This window comes from Poromitra crassiceps (assembly GCF_964638095.1).
Source record: "Poromitra crassiceps genome assembly, chromosome: 1".
Lineage (NCBI taxonomy): Eukaryota > Metazoa > Chordata > Actinopteri > Beryciformes > Melamphaidae > Poromitra > Poromitra crassiceps.
The window spans coordinates 28,413,821-28,434,489 of record NC_139623.1 but is presented as its reverse complement, the minus strand read 5'-3'; the positions used below and the strand labels follow the sequence as shown (position 1 = coordinate 28,434,489).

Below are 20,669 nucleotides of genomic sequence, written 5' to 3'. Positions count from 1 at the left end.
CCCAGAAACTCCCTTTGATACCAAATACATTCACATACACTGTCCTCCTGCGCTTATGTTGTTTAGGCCCCAGCTCCCACTGCTGTAGTGCTCTTCGATCATTTCGAAACTCGCTATTTCATATTTATTATGGGACGGTTGATTCTGCGGGCTCGCGGGAACGTCCCTGTCTGGCGGTGACGTCACCGGAGGGGCGGGGCAAACATTCCATCCGCTGTCTCTACTTTGCCTGTACGTGGAGGAGGCAGGAGCAGCGGGACCAGCACCCACAGACCGGACAAGGCTGTCTGGAATTTCAGGAGCACCGAAAGTGAGTAGCGATTTCCTGTGCAACTTCTAGTCTAGCTAACAACCAGCGACATGCAGCCAAGTTTCCTCGCTTTGTGTTAAAATACCCGTGTTCTAGTCTGCCCTCTCTCCGTGATATTCGGTATGTTCTGTCTGGACAGGTAGCTTTGCGAGGGCAAACAGGAATTGTTTCCTGCCTATAAAAGTTGCATGTCTGGTGCTAGCCGGCTAGCTTTAGCTACACCTTCACTATAGCCTATTCATCCCGTCTGCTCAGCTCACGATGCTAGGCAGGCAGCCAGGAGAAATATTGCAAGAAAGAAAAAATAAAACAGTCCTGTAAATTGTGATCAGATAACTTTTGGCAAATGTTAAGTTCCTGGCAATCACCTAAGCTGTTACATTGAATATGTCTTGGGGTGTGCGTTTCTCTGTGATGTTTTTGAAATATTAGTCCATGTCTGTGAACATGACCAAAAAAAAGTCCATGTGAAAGCAACGAACGGGGGAGACAGAACTTAATAATGCTCCTTTTATACATCGGGGCACACCGGAGGCAGCCGGATAGGCGGACCCTGTAGGGTAAGAACTCTTGATGCCAGTCCACAATGGAAACAATATGGATTGGTTAAATCAAGTGGACCCACGTGTGTGTGTGTGTGTGTGTGTGTGTGTGTGTGTGTGTGTGTGTGTGTGTGTGTGTGTGTGTGTGTGTGTGTGTGTGTGTGTGTGTGTGTGTGTGTGTGTGTGTGTGTGTGTGTGTGAGTGACACAATCAAACTCCCCCTGATCTTTATGACATAACTGCCATGTTTGTCTTGTTGACACTTTGTATGATGACAGTGCCTAGCTGGTAAATGTTTTACCTGGCATTTAGTAGACAAGCTCCACCCTCACCTGTCACAGTGGCATGAAGAGTCAAGAGGCAACTAGTATAGTTGATTGGTTTCACCAGATTTCACCTACAGACTCATCTGGACAGTTACATCTAGGATCACAGTGGCATATTTACCATCACTGTTGTTTAATCCGCCAGTATTGTCCAAATGCAACTTGTAACTGAACATTGTGATTTAGGATGTAAAGTGTGATGTGAACTTCCCTCATTGCTGGAGCTGTCCCTTTCCTCAGTACTGCTGGTTCCTCATAGCATTGTTGAGTAGGCCTTTGTTACTTGTATTATAGGTACTATATTTGGGGGAGCGTGGAGAGACAGTGGTTCCTTCCTAACAAATGTTTTAACAGCTGTTTGGTTGTTAAAGACATGACTCATGAGGGAATCTGTTTTTAGATTCATTCTCAGTTCCAGGAGACACTCAAAATTGTGCTCTTGGTGTCAGCTCGTAACTGCTTGTCAAAGTGAGTGCAAATTGCTTGTATGGTATGTGTAAAGTTGTTAACAGTAGATCAAGTAAGAGCCATGAGTTTGGACGTTTTGCCATCCCTAATTGAAGTGAGTGCAAATTGCTCATGCATGTATGGTATGTGTACATTTGTCTTACCTGATCTGCTAATCAGGTAAGATCATTGAGTTTGGATACTTGCCTCGCCCATGCGCCAAAGTCATGTGAGAGCACCTGGGTGTTTTGAAATGCAATTTGTTGTGATACTATCTCTATGAAGAGGAACCAGACAGTCCAGAAGGAAGAGGGAGTGTGCATAGCGTTTGTTTCCACTCTTGCACACACTCACCTGTACAAATGAACAGGTTGCCCCACTTTACGTTGTGCCCGGATGTCAAACAGGTGCCTTTAGCTGTTACTACTCAGTGCAGAGAAAGTGTTCAAAGCTATTTACAGGCATGTCATTTGTTCTCGTATTTGCTGGTTTTATTCTTAAATAAGCCTGTTTTTAATTCATGGTGCCTGTAGCCTATTTATCTCAATAGCTCCTATCTACTGTATGTTTGTTTCATTTTCAATAAAGCACATTGTAATTTTGCTACACAAATAGGCTCATATTTATTACCTCTGAGGAGGATAGGCTTGGGTAGAAACAAAAGTACAGGGGCTTGTTGGGAAGGAGTCACACTTTTTCACCTGTTGTACCGTACAGCTGTGACCCTCAGAGTTTGCAGCAGTTATAGGATAATGTTTTAAAGTGCTTGTGTTGTCAAAGTATTTAGTAATAGCTAGCCGTTGTAGGTGTGGCTGTTTACTTGACATAGAACCAACCTGTCTAATGACATTCCCTTGTGATGGGCATGAAGGATTGCTGTGTTAACACCTTTTCTTGCTTGTAAATATACAACACACTGCTTCTCTTACACAGCCGGGGAATAGTAGTTCCTCTTTATAGAACAAGTTGTTTGATTGAGCTACAAAGGTGAGCTATTTGACTGCCAGGGATCCCTCTCATGTGGCTGTTGGATTTGAATATTTTGCAAGATGAGCCACCATAAAGATGAGCCACCATAAAGATGAGCCACCATAAAGATGAGCCACCATAAAGTCAAAGCTTTGGATGCTTTTATATCAACCCTGAACACAACTCAGGATGTTACAGAGGGGCGAGTTCCGGTTGTGAAAAATTAGGCCAGTGCGGAAGTGCCAAAATCGGCAGTTCCTCGAATTGCCACTTGAGGCTCCAAAAGGGAGTCATTAGAAAGTGCGCCATAAGAAATAGACTTGATAGGGCTTCATCGGTGAGAAGCAGACAGCAGCCTACATACAGACTGAATGCACACACCGGTCAAACTACAGCCAAAAACAAAGCTGTATTTATCACGTGAAGAGGTGTCACTCTGACTATAGTCTCGCTAGCCAGCCTCTCTTCCCTTCCCTCAGAGAGTCTGGCGCTGCAGGTTTCCATTATGGGATTGCGAAAAAAAATGCTCTGTTTGGGTAAACCAATCATCCTCGTCTTGGGCGGTGCTTAGCGTTAGTGCCATTGGAAAATAGTTTTGGGGTGGAACTTGTGCCGAGCAGGCCTTCTTTATTGCACAATCCAAATTTTCTTCCAAACTTGCCATTTTCAGCGTGTAGCAACGAGTTAGCATGTAGGTTTCTGCCGTTAGCTTTCTACACTAGCTAGTTAGCGTCGTTGTTTTCACATTCGGCGGCCGGGAGCATTACAGCGACACACATGGGAGCTGATTGACATGGTCGGAGCCAATGACAGAGCGTGTGACAGAGCTTGCAAGCGGGGGAGCGGATATCCTGCTGCCACCGAAACAGCCGCTCGAATGGGAGAGCAGCTTTCGAGCAGGGGCGGGCTGATCCCTGTTGCCTGTTTCCACGACGCCAGACTCTCTGAGGGAAGGGAAGAGAGGCTGGCTAGCGAGACTACTCTGACTATAACTTAAATATTGTTCTGCAATCTTAAAATCATTCCACTGAAGGCCTTTGTTGCCAAAACGAGTATGGAATGATTTAATTGTATATAACAAATAAATACATTTATGTAATAAGCAGAGTGATGCCTCTTTGCTTGATCTGATCGATGTAGCAGAGCAGTCAGCCAATTAATGGTAATTAAGATTTTTGTGTGTGCAAAGTACATGCTTTTTTTATCAGCCATAGTACGTTTAATTAAAAGGGGGAGGGGTAATATTGTGAAATGCCTGGCTGGCTTATACCATGATAGTTTGGTAGATACCGTACTGTACTGTGACATTTCATATCATTACATCCCTAGTACCTAGGCCTCAAGATCTGGTGCTGACAGAGAAATATAAACCTCCTGCCAGCAGGGTGTGATTTGCCAGTGATTTTTTTTTTTGCATTTTATTTATTTTTATTTGTATCTTCAAAGCATGCATGCTTCACGTCCGCTCCATCCTAGGGGAAACACTGAATAATGCGAAACGTAAAATGGGAGTTGACAAACCAATGGGTGATGTGACATCTAATGCTGCACAATTAATCGAATCGCAATCGCGATGTCAGCACGTATGATTACATAACCGCAAAAGGGTGCGATTATAAAAAAAAACTTCTGTTTGTTTGTGTGTGTGCGTGCCTCGTCTAATAGACCCTTCTCACAGGGACCATTTTGTGTTGAAAAGGCAGGGTAAACACAGGTGAAAGCAAAACACTAATGAGGGTTTCAAACTTCCATGGTTGGAATTTGGAAACCTGCACCTGGTTTTAACCCCTCACTGGATGTGCGTGCCTTTTTTGTACTTTTTATGGAATTTGGAAACCCTCATTAATGTCTTGCTTGCACCTGTGTTTATTCTGCCTTTTCGACACAAAATGGCCTCCATGAAAAGGGTCTATTAACGTTACACGCGACACAGCAAATAAACAAACGTTTCTCTGCCATCACACTGGACATCAACACTAGCAGGAGACTTTCCCCACTCCCACAAATATACAGTAATGTTATGCGTAGGGCTGGGTTAAAAAAATTGATTCTCTGATTTTTAATCGATTTTTATTTTAATCCTTTGATATCGATTCATATGTCCAGAGATCAATTATTTTTTATTAAACCCCCCCGCCTTTTTTTTTTTTTTTTTTTTTTTTATAAACATAGGCTATACTATTTTAGGTAGGGATGCACCGATCCACTTTTTTCACTTCCGATCCAATTCCAATACCCGAATTTGGATATCTGCCGATACTGATATTATGCCGATACCAATATGAGTATAGGCAAAAATTTGGCCAATTAAAGATTTTTTTTTAAATATACCTTGCAAAAAGCAGACAAAATTAAGAAAATATACAAGGTAAAGAAGGATACTATTATACATGGACAAATTACGGCCCGTGCCCCTTGTGCGCTGGAATTGGGGAAAAAAAAAAAAAAATCAATTACGATCCGGGAATTAGTGCCAATATCGGCACCCGATACCGATATTGGATTGGATCGGCCCCATCCCTAATTATAGGCTGTGTGTGGTAGTTGAAACAGTTTCAAGTTGACGTTTATGTTTGTAGTTGAAATAAAAACATAAATACTGTAGGCTACATAAATGGAAATGTTTGATCATTAATATCTACTTTTAGAAATTATATAGGCTGAAATCAGATCACTGTGCATACTTGTGAAAGTGTCTTTATTGACAAATGAAAAGGCTGTTATTTACCCTTTGTTACCACCTGGTGAGTAAATATATGTGTAACTAAAACCATTAAAATTGACAACTGGTCCGCAACTTTTTTTCCCCATGTATCTACCGGGCCTTGGCGCAAAAAAGGTTGGGAACCCCTGTGTTAGATAACTGGACAGTAGGGGTGTCACAATATATCGTCCCACGAAATTTCGCGATAGTAAAACGTCACGATATGTATCGTTGAGATGAAATCTCATATCGCAATTTTTTTTTTTTTTTTTTTTTTAAATAGACAAAGAAACGTCTTTGTTTGTTGAAGTTCAATGTGTGGAAAGTAGTTCAGTTGAACAAGTCTCTGAAGAGACACATGAGAAGTTATACAGGAGAGAAACCATTCAATTGAGTTTCTGGCAAAACTGTTTACTTGACAGGAAAAACTGAAGATGCATAAAAAATAGACTAAGAAAAGTCTTGTTTGAGTTTGAAGAAAAACTGAAGATGCATAATGAGAATTTATACTGCTGAGAAACCTTTAGTTCAAAGTAAATCTAAGTGACGGTGTAACTCATTCTATTTCAAGATAAGCCTTATCTCCAATCATGTTTTTTCTAGTTGTTATTGTAATAACAATTTCCCACAACAGCATCTTTTGTATTTGTGCATTTCAAATAAAATACTACTTTTCCAGTCATATATTGTCATTATTCAAGTTTAAAAAAATATTGTTAAAATCGTATCGTATCGTATCGTTATCGTGAACCCAGTATCGTGATATGTATCGTATCGTGAACTGAGTGTATCGTGACACCCCTACTGGACAGTCATGTAATTCAGGTTACAGCTAAAAAAACATGTTTTAGTATCACTAACCAAATCGATATTGAAATTAATCTAATCGGAATCTAATCGAATCGGGATTAATCGATTCGGAACCTTGTGAATCGGAATCGAATCGATTCTTGAAATTTGAACCAATACCCAGCCCTATCAATCAGACACTATTTCTGATGGTAAAATGTTTGATTTAGTCAGGTAGCCAGCATATCAGACACTATTTCTGATGGTAAAATTAGCATAAAAAGCAAAACACAGTATTCAGAATTTTTTGGGGAAAAATAAAATGTTCGCAATATTGTCCACAATAATCGCAATCGCACCTTTTCCCGAAATCGTGCAGCAATAGTGACGTCACACTCACTACTTTTTTTTAAAGTAGTCTATGGCCATGTGTATGTAGAGTTGTGTAAACTGAACTTGTTTGTTTTAATCACCTCTTCCCTACCTGTCAGCATGCCTGTGCTTATCTTACCCACACAGCCTGAAAAAGGAAGTGAAGGGCTAGTGTTATGGAGCGCGTCGTCTTTGTAAGCCGGTTTGCTTTGCTTCACATCTGCATGTGATTGTGACAGGGCTGAAAATGTCCATGTTCTCCAGACTATGTTGGGTGTGTGCACATGAACTTGACCACACTTGGGAAGGATGCCCAGTCTATTTGTGTGCCTCACATTTCCCATGTAACTGTGTGGATGAAACACTGGCAGGGCAGGGTCTGTTGCCTCCACACATTTCACTCTGCCATCTGGGAGCAGCCCTCCTCTTTAAATTGACTGAAAGATCCATCAAAGGCAATCGTAAATAAATGGTGTTGGATCTGCTGATTTTGGCTTAGCAATTAAAACTGGTACTTGGAAGGAAATGCTTGTGTTTGTGGGACTTGCATGTGTTGTTTTCACTCTATCAGAAGATATGTAGCTGAATTCATTTAGAAATGTAGGGCAATGATTTCTGCAAAATGGAAAAAACGGATGGAATCATGGAATTTGGTAATAAAAATGGAATTGACTGAAAAACATGGAATATTGCAGAATTTTCCATAATTTGGCTGACATTGATAAAAGTAGACCTCATTATCAAGATCAAAAGTAGATCTAATTATTGTAGTAAGTAGTAACCTAAATGATCCATCCTCCTTATATAAAAGTGAGCAAGTGAGTTTTTCTCTGTCCCACTAATGATGTCACAATGCCTATGACATCATCAGTGCCTATGACATCAGTGATGTCATAAGATGATTTTGGTCAATAATGATGACATCACTGATGATGTCACAATGTCTATGACATCATCAGTATTAGGGTTTTTAAACAATGGTCTGTTATAAGCTCTGACGGGAAACTTACTCCCGTCTTCTGTTTACAGATAGCATGGCCACCTGCAAGGTCGAAATACGTCAGTTCTTACGTGGTTCTTACACAGCACTCGATACTAAAATAAGGCCGTCTTTGTTCTAAGATAGACCTCAAGAGTTTTTTGGTGGGAACTGCAGATTACATAATTCAGTGCTTTTCTCACACTAACTGTTCTCAATTGCACATGGGCAGCTTCTCAACATCAATCCCAAACACATGGGTTGTATGCAATCACATATGATCACCCTATTGATTAGAATTTGGGCCGTTTGTAAACATCAATATCAGTGACATCATTATTAACAAAAATCATCTTATGACATCACTGATGATAGGCCCTACACTGTCATAGGGGCCTGTGTCCACCTAGCGTCTTTTCCTCAGGTCCAGCGTCTTTTTTCAGTTGTTTCCAATGGGGGGAGAGCGTATGCGGGCGTACACGGACGTCTAGAGAAAGTGCGCTGCACCCAGCATCTATTTTCAGAGGGCTCTGGCGTTTTTGTGCGCCGGCTCCCAGCGCTCCCAGCTGAGAATAATTTAACTTTTCAGAAAGACGCTGGTGTCGGGTGCTCCTTTTCTGGCAACTAATCATATGGAGAAACTATCGCAACAGAGACAGAAAGGCTCAATTGTGGGAGCAGATTGGCTAGACACTTAATATTTCTGGTGAGTGTTGTGCTTACTGCTTTTAATAGCGTAGCCTACCTGTGTTGTTAGCTTGCTAGCTTTCAGCTATCAAGCTACTACCACACTGAACTAACGTTAGTTTGAGACTGCTTCCTTGTTATATTGTGCGCCGAGATCAGTGCTTCCCAGCGCACTCCCGGCGTTTAACGTCGGAAAAAGACGCTAGGTGGACACAGGCCCTAGGTGGGTCACATGGAATTGAAATAGGGTCGCCTGAAGTTTATATATATACTGTGTATATATATATATATATATATATAATATATATATATATATATATATATACACAGTATATATATATATCCACCACACATAATTTAATACTACCGAAGAGATGATTAGGGTCACTTGCGAAAATTTAAGCTTTGTTCTCTTGGGTGACACCTATGGTGATGAGTGGTAATTGTAGGTGACATCCAAACAGTGTTGCATTATGTGACATTACTATTCTGAGATTAAAGTCAGAATTCCGAGTTACTGTCAGAATTTTGAGAAAAAAGTTAGAGTTTTGAGATTAAAGTCAGAATTCTCAGATTAAAATCAGAATTCTGAGGGGAAAAAGAAGCATACTATGTGTAGGGCTGGGTTAAAAAAATCGATTCTCCGATTTTTAATCGATTTTTATTTTAATCCTCGATTATCGATTCATATGTCCAGAGATCGATTTTTTTTTTTTTTTTTTTTTTTTTTTTTACTCATTGAGTGCCAGCCACTTTTGGAGAACGGACGCTCCCAGTGCCAGAGTTTCAGAGCGTTTTCAGTGATTTCTCGAGGCCCACAGAATATTGTGTGATATTACTATGTAAACACCGAACACGCACAAAGAACGATGAGACTCTATTGTATCAGCAGCAAAAAAAAGTTTATTGATATCATTTTCCGTTCTTTAGTTATCAGCCGGAGAAGATAGGTCAAAAACAGCAAAAACAGGCGTTTCCATCTAGAAGCTGAGATATTGAGCCTTTTGTGAAATGAAGCATTTCAAGCAAATCACTGACTCTGAAACTAATATTTTCTGACCTGAAACATCTGAACAGTAATTTCCTTCAATAAACAGCACCCACACCCCCCTCAACTCCAAACTCTTCCTCCGTGGGAGTGTCTCTGGTGGCTCTGCTCGCTGTGCTGGCTGCTGCGTGTGTCAGGCGAGTCTCTGCTGCCTGCTATGGCAGGCTCTGCTGCCTCACGGATCCATGTTCAGATGGCGGCCGCTCGTCTGGGGAGTCTGGATGGGGCTCGTGTTCGTCTGCGTTTCTGGGGTTTCGGTTGTGAGCTGGGATGAAGCTGCGTCCGATTATAGGCTTTTCTGCTGTGCGTTTCAAAGTGCGCTGCACCCAGTCTATTTTCGGAGCGCTCAGCCTTGTGCGCCGGCTCCCAGCGCGACACTGAAAAGCCAAACTATTCTCATGAGAATGGTTTGGCTTTGGTTTTATTTTCTGGCGGCTAATCGTGTGGAGAAGCTATGCAGCAGAGACAGAGACATTTGTGGGAGCGGATTGACTGCTGTTCGTAGCTAACGTTGGCTCCAGGCAGCCAGAGCAATCTGTGCCGCTCTGGCTCATGCATCGGTTTCTCTTTCATCATGGGGCTTTTTCTGCTGTTTTTTCCTCAACTTTCTCTAATCTGGAGAGCACTGTCGCCACCTAATGGGTCCGTAAAATAGGTTATACACCTTCAATAGCTACAATATTTTTACAGGAGATGCACGAGGCTTTGATCCACGTCCCACCGTCAAAAAACACAATTGACGACTTTAGTCGTCATTGGCACTGAACGTTACTTTTTGAATTGACGACTTTAGTCGTCATTGGCACTCAATGAGTTAATAAACAGGCTAAAATATTATGCTGTGTGTGGTAGTTGAAACATAGTTTCAAGTTGACGTTTATTTATGTTTGTAGTTTAAACAAAAACATAAATACTGTAGGCTACATGAATGGAAATGTTTGATCATTAATATCTACTTTTAGAAATTATATAGGCTGAAATCAAATCAGTAAATGAGTAAATATATGTGTAACTAAAACCATTAAAATTGACAACAGGTCTGCAACCTTTTTTCCCCATGTATCTACCGTAAATTCCGGACTATAAGCCGCACCGGTGTATAAGCCGCACCTGCAAAGTTGACTATTTTTTTCTTATATAAGCCGCACCGGACTATAAGCCGCGGGTGTTTTAACACATTGAATGCCAGCCATGTTTTCATTCCTGTAGGTAAGTTGTGCCAGGGGTGTTTTTGACGATTCTGGCTCATTTTAGAACAGCCGAGGATTCTTTTCTGTTAAGAATTCATGAACATCAATCATCTAAAAATAACTAATAGAATGTGTGCTTTCTCTGTCTAAAAGAGTTAGTTTGCAGAGTTAGTAGTTATGTAGATATTAGCCGTTGAGTACAGCATGGTTTCAGCGTCTGGAAATTTATTCAGAGATAAATGGCTTTTTGTGAAACAGTCACTTTAACCATTCATTTTTGGCATCAGTAAGACCGTCAGACATTCTAAACAATAGTTTTGAACAGTAATTTCCTCCATAACAACAGGAAACACCCCTCTCATTCAAACTCCTCCCTCCGTGTGTCTTCTCCTCCTTCCTCCTGGCTCTAACAGCGGGCGTGTCAGAAGCGCGTTGCTGCTGCCTGCCTGTCTGTCTGCGTGCCTGCCTGCCTGTCTGCCTGTCGGGCAAGACGAGTCTGAAATGGATTACTGTAAAATCGCGTCGCCATTTCCTTGAATGGCTTGCTCCAGCGGTGTGTGTGTGTGTGTGTGTGTGTGTGTGTGTGTGTGTGTGTGTGTGTGTGTGTGTGTGTGTGTGTGTGTGTGTGTGTGTGTGTGTGTGTGTGTGTGTGTGTGTGTGTGTGTGTGTGTGTGTGTGTGTGTGTTCGCGCGTTGCTGCGCGGCTCTGGGGGGAAGGGATCTCTGTCCGTTCTGTGTGTGTGTGTCCGGGCTTCTGACTGTAAAATCGCCAAGCCATTTCCGCGGGAGGCGGCTGCTTTTGTGGCTTTTGGGTCCCGTGGCTGTGACTTCTCTCGGTCTCTGTCGCCACTTAGTGGTCGGTAAAATAGATTACACACATGCTCTTGCTCCAAATAGTTATCTCGAAGATGTAAAAGGGGTTGATTGATGTCCCACCGTCAAAAAAAAAAAATCTTTATGTAAGACGAGTTAGTCCGTCCTTGGCACTTAAGCGCTGGATTATGTAAGACGAGTTAGGTCGTCTATGGCACTTAATGAGTTAATGGTATTTTTTTTTTTTTTTTTTTTTTTTTTTTTTGTGTTTTAATGTTTAATTACCATATGTAAGGGTTCATGCACAGAGGGGATTGTCGGGAAAGAGATGGCTGTTTGAGGAAGCTCCCATTTATTAACATTTCAACAAAACAACATAACACAACACCACCTGTGTTGTTTTTTACAGTGCACACAGTGTCATACAGTGTCATACAGTGTGGTGAAAAGAGGGCAAGAGAGGAAATTAAAACTTATTATAGTTATATAGGATTTATAGTTAGAAAGAGTGCTAAAAAATAGTTTTTTTTTTTTTTTTTTCCCATAGAAATCCATAGATAAGCCGCACCGTTATATAAGCCGCAGGGGCCAAACAAGGCCAAAAAACGGGAAAAAAGGTGCGGCTTATAGTCCGGAATTTACGGTACTTGGCTGGTTGGGAACCCCTGTGTTACATAACTGGACATGTAATTCAGGGTACAGCTCAAAAAACATATTGAATCGATCGAATCGGAATCGAATCAAATCGAATCGAAATTAATCGATTCGCAACCTTGTGAATCGGAAGCGAATCGATTCTTGAAATTTGAACCAATACCCAGCTCTAACTATGTGACATCACTGACGATTATTGATACGATATTATCGATGGTGTACCGGAATTTGATTGTCTCGGGTCCCTACCTAGATTCTGCGTTGCGCATGCCAATACAGAATCTCAGAATGGAGAAGCTGTTCATCTGAATATATAACTCTGTCTTGTTTATGTTTGAGCATTTTGTACCTTGTTTGTTGATTTGTTTGTATTGTTGAACTTGAATGATTTGTGTCTTGTAAGCCCAGACGGGCTGGGCACCTTGAATATGGTGCATGACACAGAAATAAAAATTTATCTATCTATCTATCTATCTACAGCAGGCGAGGCCACGCAGCAGCCGAGCTGCGAGTGGTGACCCCGTGCAGCGGGCGAGCCTAAATGATTCAATTTTGGATTGGGGTGTTTTGAGAGGGGAGGTGGGTCTTGCGTGGGACCCTTACATCACCTCACAACTTGGTATTAACTCTGAGAAACATGTTGAAGAGGCTGAGAGAGCCAAATCATCATCAAAAAAACAAACGAAAAATCCTAACCCCTAACTAATTTTGGAAAAAATACAGTGGAATTTGGAAAAAATGTAATAGATTTCATATGGCATTAGAAATTCTGAACATTGTTTTAATTTGGGGGGGGGGGGGGATCCTACACGGTTTAGTCTAAACATAAGTCAAGAACTGATAGCATCATTATGCTCTGTTGTACAGTACTGTTATATTAATTGCAGCCAAGCATTGCCTTTGTATTGACATTTCATTAATGTGTCTGAGCTCTATCAGAGGTATTGTCATGCTTCCAGGCAAAGTGAGCTGCTGCATTTGAGAGGCTGCCATTACATTTAGTTGAACAGTGCAGGAATGTTTCTGTGCTCTCAAGCAAGCAGTCCAGCTGTCAAGGACAGCAACTGTCTTCAGAGCCTGACACTCAGGACTCATTTTCTAATGTTACAAAGGATCTATTGCCTTGGTTTATGGTGCCTTAACAAACCCTCTTTTCTTCTGTACAGCAGGGACACCCCTCACATTTGTCTGTTGCCATCTGTGCTCTTAACCCCTCTTCTCCTCCCTGTCGAGGGTGTGACAAGGGTTGGCAAATGAGGTAATGTTTGTAGGCCTTTATTGTAGTTGGGCCGACTTCAGCTGCCTCACATCCTTCTGGAGAAAAGTTAAATATAGAAACTCTCGCATCGTCATTTTCCTAATCGTTTAGTCAGGACTTCGTACTTGCCCTGATTTGTACAAGAAAAACACTCTGTTCTCCCTCTTTCAGTGAGTCAAATATATATATTAAAAAAAAGTGTCTGTTTCAGACATGGACAAATTTAGCCTTGTTTTTGCTATTACCTAGAATCTATTCCCTAGTGCGTTTGGCTTTTTGGATTGTTAATACAAACATAAATATGATGTCATTTGATTGGCCTTGTTTGGGCAACTCGCTCGAGAAGTTTCATCACTAGATACTATTAGGGGTGGGGGGAAAATCGATAACACCATAGTATCGCAATATTTTGCCTGATGATATTTGGACGCCAAGTATCGATATTATTATTCTTTTTGCAGGCCATGCCATGCCAGGCCACTGGGCATCTGCCCGAAGCGCCCGATGGTGCAGTCCGCGCCTGCAGTGACGTATTGAGTCCAGAGAAGCTTAATAATTTTAGCCTACATGTGGGGCAAAAACAAAACAAAAAAACACTGCATGTTTCCGGTGAGGTCAAGGAAAAGGTAGGAAAAGGAGTTAGGAGTGACAATATATCGAAATATCGCAATATTCAATATATCGCAATACTAGCATATCGCAATATCGCAATACTATCGTATCGTGACTCAAGTATCGTTTTAGTATCGTATCGTGGGCATCTGCAGTGGGTTGCACCAGCTGTGCGTAAGTTGAAACGTAAGCTAGTTTGAACGTAAAGTCTCACTAAAGGTGCGTTCACACCGAGATATTTATTTTTCGCTCTGTCGCTCAAGTCAACCCTTTGGAATCGCTCTGTCGCTCTGTTTAAATCGCTCATCAACAGGCACACGAAATGACGGACATGTGGGGGATATAACGTTACGCAATGTCATGATATTTGTCCACTACGAGCCACCGTCATTGTTTACAAGCTAAAGCCTATCAGCGTGCTCCTAATGCGAGCTCCATACCGGTAGGACAGACTTCACTTCATGTCAACTGTCAGCCTGTCAATGTGGTTTGTTGCCACACAATAAACCAGCGGTTTGTTCCAAGCCAGTGTGATCCTTGACTCGCTCTCGCACGGCAGCCAATCAGCGTTGAGCGGCGAGCGACTGATGCCAGCGTATTTTCGCTCGAGTTGGGATATTTCATCTCGAGCGACGAGCGAATTTTCTCTCTATCGCTCTGTCTCTGCCGCTCGGACGCCCAGCGATTTTTCTCCCAGGCGAATATACGCTCAATCGCTCGTTTGCATTGACTTTGTATGTAAACTCGACGCCAGCGAAAAACTTTAATAGGTCGGTGTGAACGCACCTTAAGTCAGAGTTTACGCACTACTAAAAATATTTGGGTTACACCAAGTGAAATAGTTACAACGTAGGCATAAGTTAGAACTTAAATTTTACACCTACGTATTACTAGGTGTAAAGTCCTCCGTAAAATAGCAGTTGGCACGAATTGCAACTTGGCACCGTGGCGCATCGTTGTTTTGCGTCCGCAACGCGCTCTCCATGATCAATTATTACACCCCTTGATATTTATGACTCATGCTTTTGTTTCCCACAAGCTGCAGCACTGCATACAAATTAAAATAACCGCAACAATTTAGTGAGGCAGGATGGTGGTAAATTAGCCTACAATACTGATGAGGGGCTCACAGATAAACGTTAACAGTAATATGAACCTAAATGAACGTTACTCAATAACGTTCTCATTTGGTTAGTGTTGATGAAATATGAAAGCACTAACTTGCGGTGTGCAACATGTCCCGACTGTTTTCATTCCACTTAATTAAACAACGGTAAATAAACACCGTTTCCACCGTGCTTTTCGCTGATTGGCTACAGGAAGTGAAAACGTCATTTTCCGCGACACTATTTTGGTTAGTATGGACTTTACGGTCTACTACCGTAAATTCCGGACTATAAGCCGCACCTTTTTTCCCGTTTTTTGGCCTTTTTTGGCCCCTGCGGCTTATATAACGGTGCGGCTTATCTATGGATTTTTTCCAAAAAAAAAAAAAAAAAAATCTCTTTTTTAGCACTCTTTCTAACTATAAATCCACTTCTGTTTTAATTTCCTCTCTTGCCCTCTTTTCACCACACTGTATGACACTGTATGACACTGTGTGCACTGTAAATAACAACACAGGTGGTGTTGTGTTATGTTGTTTTGTTGAAATGTTAATAAATGGGAGCTTCCTCAAACAGCCATCTCTTTCCCGACAATCCCCTCTGTGCATGAACCCTTACATATGGTAATTAAACATTAAAACACAATAAAAAAAAATAAAAAAAATACCATTAAAACACCCGCGGCTTATAGTCCGGTGCGGCTTATATAAGAAAAAAATAGTCAACTTTGCAGGTGCGGCTTATACACCGGTGCGGCTTATAGTCCGGAATTTACGGTAGTTAAGATGTATCTTACGTCTCCGTGGTGCAACTAAACAAAGACACAACTTTAGTGTCAAACTAACTAGTTTGAACGTAGCAGTTAGTGTAGACTTTACACCCTAACTTAAGACAGAATTTACGTTCAGCTGGTGCAACAGGCTGCTGCTGATTCCCACCCCTAGATACTATCGCATGCTTTTTTAGGATCATGAAATAGCATTGTAGGAACTGAGTCACATCTTGGTCCCTGCACGGCTGCTGCTGAAATGTCTTTCCTCAGTACTATCAATAGTTTCATTCATGGAGGAGGTTGCACGTTTGTCCATTGTTTGTCTTCTTGAATGTGTGCCTGTGATGCTAGTAGCTACTGCGGATAGACTCAGAGAGACTAGATCCCCAGGATAAAGGCTTAGATTCTTCAATTATGTTTTTAGAATGATAAAACAGATGGATTATTACCCATTTCTTTTTACTGTGCATCACCCCATCAATATTTGAATGGTGTTTTGCACATGTAGCAATATGGAAGTCAGACTTGGCCTTGCCCAGCTTCTCTGGGACACATTCCTGTTGTGGAAATGAAGGATCTGTATACTCCAGACCAGGATCTGTATACTCCAGACTAGTGTCCTCTAGAGAGAGAGTGGCGTCAGCGGAGGACCAAAATGCGAGACTCATTAGCCAATGAACAGCCAGGAATGGGTCTTGCGTTACTTTTGCATGCTAAAATAAAGCTGATAATGTAGGCTACAATTTGATTAAAGGGGGTAAAAACCCTTTCAGAGTACAACACAAACTGTCTATTTTGCTGCAACTCGACAGTGCTGCTTAATCCAGGACCTTACTTCCTGGAACTCTTGAGAGTAAAAAACTGGTCCATTGGAGTGAATGGATATGTCGGGACTCTTCTATCTAGATGGCTCTGCTCCAGACTAGGATCTGTATACTCCAGACCAGGATCTGTATACTCCAGACCAGACCAGGATCTGTATACTCCAGACCAGGATCTGTATATTCCAGACCAGGATCTGTATACTCCAGACCAGGAGATCAGCTGTGGAAATGAAGGATCAGGACACTTTCTGTCCTGGAAAGCTGTTTTCCTTCATTACTGTCAGCCTAAACCTTTTCTGTCCGCCTGAGCTTTGTTTTGTGAAAACGCTGGTCAGAAAGGAATGCTATCATTCCAGTTTAGCCTTGGACCGGCAGAGCACACCCCGCTCACCTCTCTGTTAGAAGTGAAGCACACTTGCACCAGTGTTGCCAGATTGACAGGTTTTCCGCCAAATTGGACTGGTTTGGGTTGCATAGTGCTGGGGGGGAGGGGTGGGCTTGGGCGGGTTTACAGAGCCGCTTGTTTCCATAGACCTGCATTTGTTTGGGCAGTTTTGTGTGTGTTTTGGTAGTTTTTGAACAGTGTTTGGGCTGGAAACCATTAGCTGTATCTGGCAACGCGGCACTCTGCTCAGGCGTATTGCATTCCTCTACCAATAGAGCATAGGAAGGCTGTTGCCTTGCTTTATAGCTCAAGCATTTCTACATCTAGATGAGTCTCTCTGGGTGCTGGTTTTCACTCCTCAAATATACACATTACCCACATGGTCTCTATGGTCATCATGCTTGTTGAATATTGGAGAGCTAACTGAGGTTACACAAATATTCCATCTGTTAGGTCACATAATATTAGATTCCATCACGGTGTCTCCCATTATTAGTACATTTTCAGGAATAATCTTAGATCACCAAAATTACAAGAAACCAGTGTAATGAGATTCAAGAGTCAATATTTTTATTGTCACTCTGTTGTACAAGTACGCACATGTGAAATACTTATGCTGTGGGCTCCATTACAGACAAGGTGCAGTAGGTAAATAGGTACAAAATCACAGCAAACAACAAATGGAGCACACAATCACAACAACAACAATTGGGCAATATAGTTACCGTAAATAGGGCAAACAATGTAAACAGTGTATGTAAGGCAGTTGAGGTAAACAGTAAAATAAGAAGGGTAATAAAGAAGCAATAAGGTATTAAAATAGAATAAGATAAAAAGTGTCCACAGTGTCCAAAAGTGTCCACTTGTCAGTGGAGGTGTGCAAATGACAATAATACAGGTGTTTGTGTTATTTATTGAGGAGTCTCGTGGCCTGCGGAAAGAAGCTATTCCTCAGGCGGTTTGTATGCTTGCATGCTTGCATGCTTTCGGAACCCTGTATCTTCTCCCTGAGGGCAACAGGGAGAACAAGGTGCAAGGTCATATAGTGCACTGAGAATATTCCTCTGACCATAATGATAAGAGCATTTCTATATGAAGTGCTTTACAAAGACAAAAAGACATTATATAAAAACGGGTCTATAACGAGGCAAAAATAATTCAGAATCTAAAGCTCTGGACAGATGGAAAGCCTCAGATGCTAGCACCAACAAATGCACCTATTATTCTCAATGGCTGCAGGCAAAGTGGTGTTTAAGGGCGGTCAAACTGGTTTGACGCGGCTCCCAGCTTCAGCTCGGAACTCGAAGCGGGGGAACAGCCCTCCAATGTTTTCTGACATCATGAACTGGAGTGACCAGCTGATCTTCTCTGTTTATCTATCTGCCCAGCGCTTTAAAGAATTGTTGCCGGTACATGAGGATGTGAGGGACTTCTGGGGGGAGATGTGAGAGACTTCGGGGGGGGGGTAGCTTTTAGCCTCTAGAGCAGTGGTTCTCAAAGTGGGGTCCGGGGACCTCCAGGGGTCCTTGAGAGAGGGTTCCAGGGGGTCCCCAACAAAAAGGGTAATAATCTCTTTTCACTATAATTCCATCCATACGTAACATGATGACATTTGACATTTGTATGACTATTTTGCTCATGGATTTCATACACTTTCTGTAATAAAACATCTAAAAGCTCAAATCTTATCAGATGGGGACCCTGGGACAAAGTCTGATAAAATGGGGGTCCATGGTCTAGTCTGTGTCAGTTTAGGGGTCCTTGACGTGAAAAAAGTTTGAGGACCAGTGCTCTAGAGAAATTGGGGAGTGACTCCGGCGTTCTGACAGAAGAGGAGGGAGAAGAGCAGAGTGACTCTGGTGTTCTGACAGAAGAGGATAATGTTAAAGTTATCATCTGTAGTTTACAGGCAGCATTATCACCACTAGCGTTAAACAGTTTATTTTTGATGAGAAATTAAACACAGTAAGACAGACTCACCCGCTTGCTACCGATGTTGACGGAAAACAATCCGCTTTTACATTCTGTTAAGCAGCAAAATGTCCAGACAGCAGTGTGACACAGTCCACATATTAGGAGCGGGTCCGAGAGTACGAAAAAGTTGCCCTCGTTTCCCAGATTGTGTATCAGCAGGGCTTTCTTCCTTTCAACGTTAGCATCAGCTAGCCCTAGTGTTAACGTTTCAACGTTAGCATCAGCTAGCCCTAGTGTTAACGTTTCAACGTTAGCATCAGCTAGCCCTAGTGTTAACGTTTCAAAGGATTCATGCCAGCGAACCCACGGGATCGGCGGCTCGCCAGGCAGGGCGAGGAACGGGGAGAGAGGTGAGAGCAGAGAATCCCTCATCCTCGTCGCCAATGTTATGTTTAATAACTTGTGGACCACGACATAACTGTTAAACATTTTATTTTCATGCGGTCACACTGGCTCCATGTTTACAATTACAACCACACCACTTTCCAGCATTGCAGACTGTCGTAAAGCTGCCTGTCTTAAAGGTACAGCCACAGCTGATGTGACGCAGACGTGTAGTCAGTTGTTTTTTCTAAACGGTTATGATTGAATATCCGGTTAGCCATGTACACGATGACAGCCCTAGTTCTGACAGAAGAGGATGAGAGGAGGGAGAAGAGCGGAGTGACTGCTGAGCGAGGAGCAGGGAAGACAGAGCCAGGCTGCTGTGAAGGACTGGCTCCCTTCACGCTCCAGCATTTGTAGGGGTTGAAAGGAGTGTTATCCGCCCTTCTGCCCCTTTTAACATACCTGCAAACTAGTCACCTTTAGGTGACGGCCACCTTTTTGATCCCAAAATAGGGCACTTAAGTGAATGATTTCTGAGTGGTTTTGCGTCCGTCACCTTTTTCACTCTCCATGAGTTTGCAGCTATGAACAGCCTGCTTTTTCTCTCTCTCTCTACAGCCCCACCTTTCTCTGACTGACCACCTCAGGTCACTCACAGGAAAATGGCAGGAAAGATTGCGAAAGAGGAGCTGGAAGACCTGAGAGAGGCCTTCGAGAAAGTTGGTGAGTAAAAGTCAATATTACTGTGTTACAGCCCCTGCATTGATGGTGAAACATCTGGAGAGTCTGAGGCCCAGATGCGATTTCCTCCACATTTCCTAATTTTTGAGTTTATTAGGAACAGATTAACATGTTTAAACTTTAAGAACATGAATTAGGATGACATACTTTTCTCGTGGTTCGTACTTCAAGAAGCCGGCACAAAAATGCCTGAATCTTCTGTTCTGGCTTTTCCTTGATTTTGTGAAAAGAGATAGAGAATCACTTTATTAGACAGAGGTTAAGAAAAGAAAACATCATTCTTGCTGGTTGTGTAGTTCCATTCTAGGGCCATCCTACAGTAGCATACCAGGAAGTAGTTTGGTGATTTTCTAACTGTAACTTTGTTAGTGTAACACTGTGCTACCACAGCACTTTGGTGTCAACACAGGTGGACTTTTAAATGTCAAGGCTGTTTCACTCAGTCCAGTCATGCATACCCCCCCACCACCTCCACCTATCTAGAAAGTGCTAGTGCACTTGTCTAATTACATGAGCATGTAATACCTCTTTGACTCAACTGTACCATATCTCCTGCTGGTGTCTGATCCTCCTTATTGTGTTCCTATAGATCTTGACAGCAACGGCTTTATCTGTGACTATGAACTCCATGAGCTCTTCAAAGTGGCCAACCTTCCCCTGCCTGGATACAGGGTCCGAGAGATCATCCAGAAACTCGATCGCAACAAGGATAATAAGATCAGCTTCGATGAGTTTGTGGCGGTACGTTGACGAGGAGCTCTGAACTGCTTGTGTACTCTTCTCAAAAAGTCAGTACCAGCAGAGCAGGTTTGGCAAGTTTTCCGTAGTGGTCAGAGATTTT

General features: G+C 42.3%; 1 protein-coding gene across 1 annotated transcript in view; it reads left to right on the top strand.

Moving 5' to 3' along the window:
• The first annotated feature begins 235 nt into the window (after positions 1-235).
• The window catches only part of LOC310782624 (plastin-3), a 46,897-nt gene continuing 26,463 nt past the window's right edge, over positions 236-20,669 (top strand). Inside the window, exons 1-3 of the mRNA XM_083643308.1 lie at positions 236-310; positions 19,706-19,810; positions 20,418-20,569. Of these exons, the coding sequence (XP_083499434.1) occupies positions 19,750-19,810; positions 20,418-20,569 (213 nt within the window). The 5' untranslated portion in view covers positions 236-310; positions 19,706-19,749. The remainder of the gene's footprint in view (positions 311-19,705; positions 19,811-20,417; positions 20,570-20,669) is intronic.